The sequence below is a fragment of the Xiphophorus couchianus genome, chromosome 15 (assembly GCF_001444195.1).
Source record: "Xiphophorus couchianus chromosome 15, X_couchianus-1.0, whole genome shotgun sequence".
NCBI classification, from domain to species: domain Eukaryota; kingdom Metazoa; phylum Chordata; class Actinopteri; order Cyprinodontiformes; family Poeciliidae; genus Xiphophorus; species Xiphophorus couchianus.
In genome coordinates, this window is record NC_040242.1 from 5,550,910 (window position 1) to 5,564,245 (window position 13,336).

At 38.5% G+C, this 13,336-nt stretch overlaps 1 protein-coding gene across 4 annotated transcripts in view; it reads left to right on the top strand.

Annotated features, from left to right (window-relative positions):
* ryr3 (ryanodine receptor 3) overlaps positions 1–13,336 on the top strand; it is a 138,575-nt gene that overhangs the window by 111,260 nt on the left and 13,979 nt on the right. For 2 of the 4 annotated variants that reach the window (XM_028040613.1, XM_028040615.1), the window contains 15 exons: positions 408–504; positions 2,073–2,185; positions 3,244–3,295; positions 3,370–3,426; positions 3,513–3,612; positions 5,312–5,391; positions 5,487–5,563; positions 6,275–6,348; positions 6,957–6,971; positions 9,780–9,860; positions 9,934–10,022; positions 10,106–10,234; positions 10,318–10,422; positions 11,476–11,557; positions 11,643–12,925. In XM_028040613.1, coding sequence (XP_027896414.1) covers positions 408–504; positions 2,073–2,185; positions 3,244–3,295; positions 3,370–3,426; positions 3,513–3,612; positions 5,312–5,391; positions 5,487–5,563; positions 6,275–6,348; positions 6,957–6,971; positions 9,780–9,860; positions 9,934–10,022; positions 10,106–10,234; positions 10,318–10,422; positions 11,476–11,557; positions 11,643–12,925 — 2,434 coding nt within the window. The remainder of the gene's footprint in view (positions 1–407; positions 505–2,072; positions 2,186–3,243; positions 3,296–3,369; positions 3,427–3,512; positions 3,613–5,311; positions 5,392–5,486; positions 5,564–6,274; positions 6,349–6,956; positions 6,972–9,779; positions 9,861–9,933; positions 10,023–10,105; positions 10,235–10,317; positions 10,423–11,475; positions 11,558–11,642; positions 12,926–13,336) is intronic. The other 2 variants (XM_028040614.1, XM_028040616.1) reach the window with 1 other exon arrangement.

Sequence of the window (13,336 nt, forward strand, 5' to 3'; positions counted from 1 at the left end):
GAATTATCAACTTAGAAACTAGAATAAAAACTCTTGGTATAATTTTGTGTTTTTGCAGCGTGTGAAATGTTTTTCAGCTCTTAGTTGAAGAATTCAGTAAATCTTAAGTAATTTTTCCTCCTGTTTTGATTGAAAGATTGGACAATCTTCCTAGATTTGTTCATCCTTTTTAAGAAAATGGGTTTTGATGCCCAAACTTGACCAGTCAGAAGAGCCAGTGGATCCTACATTGACCAATCACAACCCTGCCTGAAATGCACCTCCTGTAACGCTCTCCTCCTCCCTGACATCTCTTTTCTTTCTCTTCACAAAAAAGGAGAGAATCCTCACCAGAATCCATCCTAATGCCACTCTACCCCCCTCCCACCTCCTCTTCATCCCTCCATCTCCCCTAACCCCTTCCCCAGGCATCGTGCTATCAACTTCTTCATCCCGGCCTATGAGAGACTTTGGATAGAGGCAGAGGAGTACTCCTTTGAGGAAAAGCTAGTTCAGGACCTGGCAGTAAGTACGGGCCTCGCCCCGCCCCTGCCCTGCGTTGGCACCCCTCTGCCGGTCCTGTTTGCAGAATGCTTCCTTAGATTGGCGCCCGTTGAGCCTTGGGAGCGAGTCCGGGCGGGGATGCCGCCCGAAGCGCCCGGCGGGCTTCGCTCCAGGCATGCTAAGTCCTTCAGACAGAGATCCGTCAGGAGTCAGAGGCTGCATGACGAACTCAGGAGGCGCAGGGCCAGAAAGGCGGGCTGTGGCGTTCTGACGGCAGCGGTAAGGAAGGTTCTCGCCCCGCAGCAGGAGGCTGCCGTAGCTGTTTGGCTGTCGGACGCGGATCCAACCCATCAGTTGTCTTTTCGCTGCACTCTGTAAGAAGTGTGTGACGGTGGTGTTGCAGTGCGGTTCTGTGGCGGTGTCGTCAGTGGGCATGCTCGCCTCGGCTGGTTGGAGATCACACGTCATATTTTATCTCTGTCAAACTGTAAAACGTTTTCCTACCGAGTGTAAAAGTTTAGGTCTAGTTTTCAATCCGTCACGTTAGTTTGAGATTATGAAGGTTACCGTTTTGGACGAGGATCAATCTTCATTTTAGCAAAAAATACAAAATCTTACCAAGTATTTTTGGTCTGGTTTATAGTGCAAATTTCTTAGTACACTTGAAATAAGACAAAACTAACCTAAAAGTGACTTATTAGTAAGATAAAGAGGCTTTTTTCAGTAAATAATTCCTTAATATTGATGAAAAATTCTAGTTCCATTGACAAATTATTTAACTAATAACAAGACATTTTCCCTTGTTATGAGTTAATTTATCTGCCAAAGTAACTAGTACTTTTTCATTAATATTAAGGAATTAATTACTTAAAACAAGCCTCTTTATCTTACTAATAAGTCACTTTTAGGTTAGTTTTGCCTTATTTTTAAAGATATTTGCACTAGAAACTAGACCAAAAATACGTGGTAAGATTTTGTGTTTTTGCAGTGTGCTTGCATCTGTTTGTTGCATCATGCATGCTTTTAAAAATCCAACACAGCTCAAATTTTTTCATTCTCTCCACGAATCACCTGGCGAACAAGATCTGCATGCTGGTGAGACATAACTGAATCGTTCATGTGTTTTAAAGGGGACCTGTTGTGCTAAATTCACATTTTTTGTACTTCCATTTTGAATTTTGAAATTATTGTTGACTTACCATCCAGAAACCACTTGGTGAATTTATGTTGGTTGTGCAGGAGGCTCCAATTTTGCTTTTCAAAGATGTATGATTGTAACCTTACACATCTGTTTGCAGCCATAAACGTTGAGTTGGGGGGCGTGGCCAGCAGCAGCTTATTTGGATTTAAAGTGACAGAGACCCAAAAACATTCTGGAAGGGGCTCAAAGCAGACAAAAATCTGATGCAAAGAATGCAAAGAACATGATTTGTTTAGGCCACAGATTTATCCTAATCTGTTCAAAGAAGCATAATAGGTTGCCTTTAAATAAATAATTTTGATTATATTCAAGCTTGAGAGGAAGAAGAAGGAGTGAGAAAATCTCCTGCAGGATGAGTGATAACGATGTAGTTTGTTGACTCCTGTAGAAAACCCCGATGAAGATCGTGGAGGAAGAGGAAGAAGAGGTGGCTGAGATCAAGCCAGACCCGCTCCACCAGCTCATCCTCCACTTCAGCCACAACGCTCTGACGGAGAGAAGGTGAGAGGGTGAAAACTCTCCTCAGAACCGCAACACGAATGTCAATTAGTACAAATATACTGTATGTGTCTTTTTTAAAATCTTTTTCTCAGTTAGTGATGTTAAAGCTACAAATGTTAATGATTTATTGGGAAGTAAATACTTTGAAGAACAATCTTAACCACGGTCACAACTTTAAGTTTTTTTATTTTTTCTGGATTTATATGTCTAGAGAGAGAAATGTTTGCCAATTTTTCTTCACAAAATCAACTTTCAAATCATTTTAAACGTTTGCTCAGGTGGACTCTATCTACTTATTAGGAATTTTATTTTGAGATTTCAAAGTTAAAGGCAGTGACAATCACAATTTTCAGATTTTAAATGTTTTTAAATTCCTAAACCAGGTGCGTCAAATTAATTTTTGTTTTGGGCCAAATCAGGATCATGAATGTTCTTAAAGGGCCGGTTGTGCCAGAATGTATCGATAAAACCTGATCACAAACTGTTAAAATATCAATGAATCCTTAAAATTAAATATTATTGAAAATTTTTTCAGTTCCTCCAGGATTTCATGATTCTTTTTGTAATTTTTTGCATTAAAATTCAAAGTGTTTGTCGTACTAATTTGGAAATATTTGTGCCTCTATATGACGATAAATGTGATTTTTTTATTACTCGCTGTACAGATTATGGAATATAATCTGACATCAATTAAGGCTGAAGCAGCTGCTTAGTACAAGTAAGAAAGGTTTTGACAATTTTTAAGAAAACTCTGTAAAAACTAGCTCAATTTATTGATTTTGCTTGAATTTCCGCGATAACTCCCAATAAACTTGAGGGACTGATTGATATAATTTTATAATAAACCGATAAAAATTGCATTGATTTGATTGATAACATAATATCTAATCACACTTCGTGTTTAGTCTAGAATCTAGGGGCCACATAAAAAGCTATGGTGGACCAGATTTGGACCTCAAGTTTGACACCTTGAGGCCCGTGGTTTGACACCACGGTTTCTAACATCTAATTGTGGTTGTAATACCTTTTCATAATATTGTGATTTTTCTCTTTTTCAGCCACCTGGAAGTAGATCCTTTATATATCGCGTATGCAGACATGATGGCAAAGGTATTTTCCTTTTGAACAGCTGCAACATTCTCTATTAATTAAATGTTTTAAATTGTGGTCCTGTATTTTGTCAGAGCTGTGCAGAGGATGAGGAGGAAGAGGAAGAAGAAGGGCGGGAAAAGACATTCGAGGTACTTGGACGTTGCTGCTTGGTGCAGCGGCTCTAAAACTGTTTTTATGTCTTTTTGTGAGGCACATTTTTGCTTTTCACCTTCAGGAAAAGGAGATGGAAAAGCAGAAGATCCTGTACCAGCAGGCGAGGCTGCACGCTCGTGGGGCTGCAGAAATGGTGCTGCAGATGATCAGCGCCAGCAAAGGTAAAAATGATCCAGCTGGAAAAAGTCTGCCTGCTTGTAATCATCTGAACGTCTGGAGGAATAATTCAGGAAGGATCTGACTTTATGCTAGGATGTATTTTGGAAAACTAAGCTTTCATCTCTCAGCCTCATTATTCTTTTATGTTGAACGTTGATTTCAAATGTGTTCAACCCTTCACATTAATTTTAAGATATAAAATTATAAGATTCAACTGGAATCCAGGCCACATTTTTTGTACAACTTGCAAAATTAAAAACTTGCAATTCCAAGGAAGGAAGGGCACAAATCTGGAAAGAAAAGCTATGAGAAAGGGAGGAAAGAATGATGGAAGGAAGAAGAAATGAATGAAGTACAAAAATGACTCGAGGAATAAAAGACAGAAGGAAGAAGAAAGAAAGAAAGACTTGTTTTTAAAAAGTTAGGAAGTCCTGGAGAAAAGAAAGGAGTGACACAAGAAAGAATGGGAAAAAACACAAATTTTAAACAATCAGAATGAGAATAAACTCAGAAAATTCTACTTCCTTTTTTCCTCCATTTTTATCCAGACCTGGAAATTACTAAAAATCAGATTCCAAACTTTTCATGCTATGTAGAAACTTTGTATTTCATTGGACTGAGTTTTCATGAGACGCTTTTAGATCATGTGTCAAACTGAAAGCCCGTGGGCCAAATCTGGTCCATCCATCCATTTTCTTACACCCTTGTCCCTTAGAGGGGTCGGGAGGTGCTGGTGTCTATCTCCAGCTAATGTTCCGGGCGAGAGGCGGGTTCACCCTGGACAGGCCGCCAGTTTGTTGCAGGGCAACACAGAAACAGAAACAGACAGGACACACAACCATCCACACACACACTCACACCCAGGGAGAATTTAGAGAGACCAATTAACCTGACAGTCATGTTTTTGGACTGTGGGAGGAAGTCGGAGAACCCGGAGAGAACCCACGCATGCACAGGGAGAACATGCAAACTCCATGCATAAAGAGCCCGGGCCGGGAACTGAACCAAGAACCTTCTTGCTGCAAGGCAACAGTTCTACCCACTGTGCCACCGTGCAACCCCAAATCTGGTCCACCGTAACTTTTTCTGTGGCCCTCTAGATTCTGGACTAAACACTAAGTGTGATTAAATATTATGTTATCAATCAAATCAATGCAGTTTTTATTTGTTTACTGCCAAATTATATCAATCAGTCTCTCCAGTGTCTTGAGAATTATCGTGGAAATTCACACAAAATCAACAAATCCCTGAACTTTTTTGCACTAATACATAATTGGGAGTTTATTGCAGATTTTTCTCCAAAATTTTCAAAAACTTTATTACTTGTGCTAAACAGCTGCCTCTGCTCTAATTGTTGTCAGATTATAGTCCATGATCTGTACATATATAGTAATAAAAATTCATTTACCGTCATATATAAGCACAAATATTTCCATACTAGAACCACAAACACTTTGATATTTATTGCAAAAAATCACAAAAAGAATCACAAAATCCTGGAGGGACTTAAAAGATGCCCAAAATTTAAATGATATTTTAGCAGTTTGTGAACAGGTTTTACCAATACATTCTGGCACAACCGGCCCTTTAAGAGCATTCATGATCCTAATTTGTCCCAAAACGAAAATGAGGTTGACACCGCTGTTTTAGAGAAACAGGATAAAAAGCGGCTGATTACAACCTTTATCTCTCCACCATCAGGTCGTCTGGGCCCCATGGTGACCTGCACCCTCAAACTGGGCATCTCCATCCTAAATGGAGGCAACGTGCAAGTTCAACAGGTGACCTTGATCCAGATCTCTGCTCCCGTTCAGCAACCTGCCATGAGCTGCATGATTGCAGAGTTTTATGAACTCATAACCTTCCTTTATCACAGAAAATGCTCGGTTACTTGACGGACAAAAGAGACGCAGGCTTTTTCAAGAGTCTGTCAGGACTGATGCAGTCTTGCAGGTAGGGATTGTTGGGGCAAAAAGCTTTGAGATGGACAGAAATGTTTTCTTACCAACTCTGTTGCTTTTATGGTAGCAAACTGTGTTGTGTTTTTAAAAGTGGGAGCCACCAGGGGGTATAAATCATATATTTTTCATCAGAATTTTTGTTTTCTGTTACTCAATTAATTTTAAATAAAATATAAGTTAAAATAATTAATTTTAATGTTATTTATGTTGCTAATTTCCTAACTGGCTGCCAAATTCAAATTGCTTTACTCCTTAAGCTAGCATAGCAAGCAAGAAATTGAATAAATTCTGACAAGAAATGACTTAATATTTTGCTAGCTCTTAGTTAGCTTAATATTTAGCTAGCTCAGAGATAAATGTTTAGTTAGCTCAGAGCCAGCTTAGTGTTTAGCTTGCTTGGGGCTAGTTTAATTTAGCTAGCTTAGGATTAGATATTTAGTTTGGAGCTAAATAGTTAGCTTACTTACTATATTTATGAAGGTAGGTGTTTTGCTTGCTAACTAGATATTTAGCTTACTAACTAAGTATTAGCTTTAAACTACACACTTGGGTGGCTAACTAAGTGCTCAATTTGCTAACTAGATATTTAGCTTACTAACTAAGTATTAGCTTTAAACTACACACTTGGGTGGCTAACTAAGTGCTCAATTTGCTAACTAGATATTTAGCTTGCTAACTATTTTTATCCTACTTTGTTTCTCAGTGTCTTGGACCTGAATGCATTTGAGAGGCAAAACAAGGCAGAAGGACTTGGCATGGTGTCGGAAGAAGGTTCAAGTAAGTCTGAAGACTTTCTCCTGTTATGCATTTTTAAACTTTCCATTGCAGTTGAGACCTTTGCAGCTGTTGAGGATCAATGTTTGAAATGTGTGGATCAGTGCCTGGACTTATGAAGAATCAAAATGATGAATTTTGATTGGGTTTGCTGCTTGTCTTGGGGTCAGTGAAGTTTTCGGTGTGATGTTTTTCACCACAGCCCTGAGAAAAATCCCACTTTAGGTTAATATTCTGATATAACTGGAGCGAAGATGAGGAAGACTTGGTTTAGCACTCAAAGCTCTCACCTCTCTAACTTTCACCACAAACCTCCCGTCTCATCAAACTGTTTGTCTCCTCATCATCATTTCCACTGAGATTTAACACTGTAGCTACTGTTGTCTCTGTAGCCATTTCAAACCTTTCACCATGACTCAGTTCCTGTTTTGTTAGATGCAACCCAGACCACTGGTTTCCCCCTTCGTCCTAAGCAGCATGTCTTTGTTTTTCCACTCGTAGCTGATGTATTCATATCTCTTTGTATTGTAACTCGGTGTCCTCTCTTTTTGCTTGTGTCTTCGTGTGCCGTTTGTCTCCTTCCTGTCATTTTAAAAACCCATCGATGGCAGTCCACACTCGGCGGGGTAAATAGCAAATTTAGATCATCGTGATATGGCTATGCTTCCTCCCTGAATGTTCCCTTCATATATGTGGTCCATCCTCCCTGCTTTTATTTGTGAAGCTCCTCCTATAGGGAGCATGCTGATGGAGAACACCCAAAGTGGGCCATTAAAATCAATCCACTGGCTGTTTTCCGTTTTATTTTGCTTTTTGTTCCAGTTTCCCTCCCATGTTAACATTTACTAATGCCAGTCCTGATTAGTGCTGCTCAGATATGCTGGCTTTCAGTGCCACTCCCAACAGGTTTGACTAAATAGGTCTGTGGGCTCTTCCACAGCTCAAGCAAAGCTTTGGCTTGCTTTGGATTTGGGGGCTATTCCACAAAGCTGGTTCCGTTTCGTAATGATCAACTTTCACATGGCGTCACAAGCTGCTTTCTACGACGGCGTGGTTGGACTACTGTGGGTAGAACAACAAAAGATTACATTTCCCCCACTTTTTTTTGCCAAAAAAACTCAAATGTTTTGGAAAAAACAAGTTTGAAAAGTCAAAACTTTGCTAGGAAAGTCTAAGACATTTATTTATACACCTCAAAAATATTCTAGAAAAAAGAGCGACAACAAAATTTCAGAACTTCAAAAGTTGAAAATATGCTAGAAAATCTTTTTTTGAGATTTTCCTCAGAAATGATGTTGAAGGAAACAAGGAAATTTCTGAGTTTGAAAAGTCAAAAATTTGTAAGAAAAAAGATTAATCTCGGAAATTTTCTAGAAAAAAATAAAAAGATTTCTGATTTCCAAAAGTTTAAATATGCTAGAAAAAAATTTGAATTTTTTAGATTAATTTCAGAAATTTTCTAGGACAAACATGGACATTTCTGTTTCAAAATTCAAACAAATAAAAAATTCAGAGATTAATCTCAAAAGGTAAGATTTTTTTAGCTAATTCTTGACTTTTCAAACTCAGAAATTTCCTTATTTTCTTTCTAGAAAATCTTATCGGTTAATCTCAAAAGTTCTGAGTTTTTTCTTGAAAATATTTGACTTTAAAATTTCTTGCTTTTCCTAGAAAATTTCTGATTTTTTTTCAAGCAAATTTACTCTCTTTTCTTCTATCTACAGTGGCCCTATTATTCCATCGTAGCTTTCAGATTTGGAATCCACCTGATTTAATTTATTCTGACTGGATTATCCAGTTAAAATGATTCGTAAACCCATTTGTCTGCTGTTTTCATCGGGCCTCTTCACGGCCTGCATGTGAAAGTTTTCCAGCTTCCTCCAGCTTAAGGAAATGTCCTAGTGTTTCGTTGGTGTTTTTTATTTTATTTTTGTTTATAAAACTGCTCTTTGAATTCAGTTTTCCACCTGTAATCTAAAGGCTCAGAAACCTTGAACATAAGAAATGCCCGGCCTGCCATTTATATGACACGGTGCTTTGCAAAAGTATTGATTCCTCTTAGACTTTTTAACATTTTGTCTCATTACTACTGGAAACCTCATTGGTTTGGGGGGATTTTATGTGACAAATCAGAACAAAACAGATTTACAGATAAAATGAAAACAGTTTTTACAAACGAAAATCAGATAAACGTTTTATGCATTTGTGCTCGCGGTTTTTTAGTCAGCTGGCACATTTCATCTTTGTAAAATAGTTTAAGCTCAGGCAGGTTAGATGGAAACTGTAAATATATATTTTTATATATATATTCTCAATTGGATTTAAGTGTGGACTTTGACTAGATCATCCTGACAGAATATACAGCTCTGGACAAAAACACTGAAACCCCCATTAAAAACCTCCTGGTTTTTCCACCAAATATTGATTTCTGAACTCTTCCTGAGTTAAAACATTAGTATTGTTGTTTCTAAATTGTCAACTTGTTGTCTTTGCATCTTAGTTATTTTGACCGTTTCTCATTTTCTGCAAATATATACAAAATTTTTGCTTGTAATTTCAGAGACATGTCAGTAGTTCATAGAATAAAAGATCAATGTTCATTTTACTCAAACATAAACCTGTAAAAAGTAAAACAAGAGAAACTGATCATTCTAAGTGGTTTCTTAATTTTTTCCAGAGCTGTTGTTTTTACACATTTCAGGACCACACATCCATCTTTCCATCCACCATGGAGATATTTTTTCACCAAGATGTAAAGTTTTAGTTTGAAATTTTCTGGACAAAACAATAAAATTTCTGAGCTCCAAAAGTCGAGAATATGCTTTAAATAAAGTACTGATATTTTTAGATGAATCTCAGGAATATTCTAGAAAAAAGACATTTCTGAGCTCCAAAAGTTGAAAAAAAACAAACAAACAAAGAAACAGAAATGTTGAGATTAATCTCAGAAATTATCTGGAAGAAGAAAGGAAATTTCTGAGTTTGAAATTTGGTAGAAAAAAAACCTAATCTCAGAAATTTTCATGGGAAAAAGAACAAAATATATACCTATAAAAAGTAAAATCAGAGAAACTGGACATTTTAAGTGGTCTCTTAATTTTTTCCAGAGCTGCATGTTTAGTCTTTTGTGGCCACTAAAAGATTTTCTTCCAGAACTACGCTTCATTTGCCTCCCTCCATCATGAAGATATTGTTTTCACAAAGATGTAAAGTTTTCCATCACAGATTTTGGATGTTTGTTAAAAAAGTTTATTTTTCTAAACGGAAGAACTGAACATTTTATGTGTTGCTCTATCAGATAAAATCCCAATCAAACATGCGGCTGAAATGTGACAAAATGGGTATGAAAAGTTTTGCAAGGGATTATAATTTCTTGTTTTAAATAAATGATTTAAAACTTTGGATCCACATTTATGTAAAAATTTTTCTTTAAGGCTCCAAGGTGCTTCAGAACGACGAATTCACCAAAGATCTGTTCCGCTTTTTGCAACTTCTCTGCGAGGGCCACAACGGAGGTGAGGAACGGATTTAAAAACAGATTCATTAAAGCACAGATTCATTTTCAAGTTTAACATTTTCTTCTGTCAGATTTCCAAAACTTCCTGAGGACCCAAACTGGAAACACGACCACAGTGAACATCATCATCAGCACTGTGGACTACTTGCTCCGCCTCCAGGTGGCGAACACGCTCACATCCTCCTCTTCATCGTTTCTGTTTGTTACTGTGATCATATCTGCTGCTCTTCATCTCCCGTTTAGGAATCAATCAGTGATTTTTATTGGTATTATTCTGGGAAAGATGTAATTGATGAAACTGGGAAGCACAACTTCTCCAAAGCTTTATCTGTAGCCAAGCAGATATTTAACTCGCTCACTGAGTACATTCAGGTAGGAAACTCATGAATTAAGTCATTTATTGATGTTTTTATCGTTTATTTCATGGTGTTTTTTCTGTCCTCTCTCGCCTGCAGGGGCCTTGCATTGGAAACCAGCAGAGTTTAGCTCACAGCAGACTGTGGGATGCAGTCGTCGGCTTCCTGCATGTGTTTGCAAACATGCAAATGAAGCTTTCACAGGTTAACCTAAACTCCTGTTTTATTTTTGTCACAAATTGTAAAAAACATTATGTGTACGTTGATACGTAAGCCTGAGTGAAACCTAACAGTGTTCAGATTTGACTTCAAGTAATTAGTTTGAATTGTTACGATGTGAAAAGAGGAAGCAAATTGAAAATTGTAGGACTTTAATCTTAGGGACGATTTGAAATACACAACCAATTAAAGCTACTAAAACCACAAACTACAATTATCTGCCTAAATAGCTGCCATGTGGCAAAGATCCATAAGTCTAAATAGTCCAACAGTAAGTGATTTACAAAACAGTTGTTGATTTTTTTCATTTTTAAACCGTTTTTTCTCTGTGTTGCATTTTTTTTATCCCATTTGTTTCCTTCCATTTTCGAAAACTACATTTTATTTTAGATTAACCTTTTAAAATGCAACAAAAATGTGCTAAAGCACTGAAAAAACACAATTTTACAAAGTATTTTCGGTCCAGTTTCTAGTGCAAATATCTTAGTTTTCTCTTAATTCAAGTTTTCTTACTTACAAGTAGCTTCTCAGAAAGATATGGAAGTTTTTGTTTTAAGTAAAACAACATTGGTGAAAAAGTTCTAGTTTCATTGGAATCAATTAAAGCTGAGGCAGCTGTTTAGTACAAGTAAGAAAGTTTTTGACAATTTTTGAGAAAAATCTGCAATAAATTTAGCTCAATTTGTTGATTTTGTGTGAATTTCCACGATAATTCTCAAGACACTGGAGGGACTGATTGATATAATTTGGCAGTAAACAGATAAAAACTGCATTGATTTGATTGATAATATAATATTTAAGCTCACTTAGTGTTTAGTCCAAAATCTAGACGGCCACATAATAAGGTATGGTGGACCGGATTTGGCCCACGGACCTCGAGTTTGACACGTGTTCTAGAAATTAGACCAAAACTACTTTGTAAGATTTTGTATTTTCGCAGTGTGTAAGTCTGCTTCCATCAAATATCTGGTTAATTTCAGTAGTTTTGTTTTGTTCTACAAACAGAAACAAATCCTACATATTTGTTTTAATTTTAAGGATGCCAGTCAGATTGAGTTGTTGAAGGAACTGATGGATTTACAGAAGGACATGGTTGTCATGTTGCTGTCTCTCCTTGAGGGTAAGATGATAAAAAATGTTACTTTATTTAATTTAATATGATTTTAAAGTCATAAAGTAAGCAGAGTGGTTTGGTGCCTCTTCAGGAAACGTGGTGAACGGGACAATCGGGAAGCAGATGGTCGACACCCTGGTGGAGTCTTCCAGTAACGTGGAGATGATCCTAAAATTCTTCGACATGTTCCTCAAACTGAAAGATCTCACGACGTCCGACAACTTTAAGGAGTACGACCCGGAATGCAAAGGACTCATTTCCAAAAAGGAGTTCCAGAAGTCGATGGAGAGCCAGAAGCAGTACAACCAGTCAGAAATCGAATTCCTGCTGTCGTGCGCGGAGGCCGATGAGAACGACATGTTCAACTATAAGGAGTTTGTGGAGCGATTCCACGAGCCTGCCAAGGACATCGGGTTCAACGTGGCCGTGCTGCTGACCAACCTGTCTGAACACATGCCCCACGACGCCCGGCTCACCACCTTCCTGGACCTGGCCGAAAGCGTCCTCAGCTACTTCGAGCCTTACCTGGGTCGCATCGAGATCTTAGGCAGCGCAAAGCGAATCGAACGCGTTTACTTCGAGATCAGCGAGTCGAGCCGCGAGCAGTGGGAAAAGCCGCAGGTGAAGGAGTCGAAGCGGCAGTTCATCTTCGACGTGGTGAACGAGGGAGGAGAGAGCGAGAAGATGGAGATGTTTGTGAACTTCTGCGAGGACACCATCTTTGAGATGCAGCTGGCCTCGCAGATCTCTGAGCCGGACGCCGTGGAGCAGCCGGAGGAGGAGGACGAGGAAGAGGTGCACAGCATCCTTGAGGAGCTCTCCGGGGGAGAAGATGGCGCCCTGGAGTCTGCCTCGGCGTTCACCACCGCGTGTCGTTCGGTCAAGAAGAACATTTCAGAAATCCGGCAGATTTTCACCATTAAAACCGCGCGCAAGCAGTTCAAGAAAATCAAGAAGCTGAGCATCAAGGAACTCATCACCGGCTTCTTCTCCTTCTCCTGGATGATCTTTATTGGCTTCTTTAAGGGGATTTTCAGCCTCGTTTTTGGTTTCTTTCACGTCATCTGGTCGTCCATGTTCGGCGGAGGGCTTGTTGAAGGAGCCAAGAACATAAAGGTGACGGATATCCTGGGCAACATGCCGGACCCGACGCAGTTCGGCATCCACGGGGACGTGGGAGAAGGAGACAAAGTGGAAGCCATGGAGTCGTCGGGCAGCTCGGACAAAACCATGGCTCCTGCAGGAGACGCCACAGAGGTGGACGTGATGCTGGAGATGCTGACGCCTAAAAAGGAAGGAGGAAAACACGTGGAGCCCGGCCTGGGGGACGTGTCGGAGCTGAGCGGGGAGTCCTCCACTGCAGACAGTAAAAAGGTGCTTCAGCTTCTTCTATTCAACTAGTTTTTATTGAAAAACATAAAAAGAATTTTAATCTCAGAATTTACCTTAGAGTCAGAATTTTAAGATTTCTGATTCTAAAAAAAGGTCAGAATTCTGCAAAAGAATAAAAACAATTCTGAGAAAAAACTAAAATCTGAAAAAACTTAGAATTCTGAGAAAAACTTGAAATTGTGACAGAAAAGGTCGGAATTCTGACCAAAAAAACGGAATTCTAAGAAAAAATGTGAATTCTGAAATTAAAGTCAGAATTTTGAAACAAAAAAACCCCCCTCATAATTCTGAGAAAATAACTCGTAATTTTGACAAAAAAATTGAAATTCTAAGAAAAAAAAAATCTGAATTCAGTAAAAAATAAAAATTCTGAGAAAGAAGTTTGAATTCCGA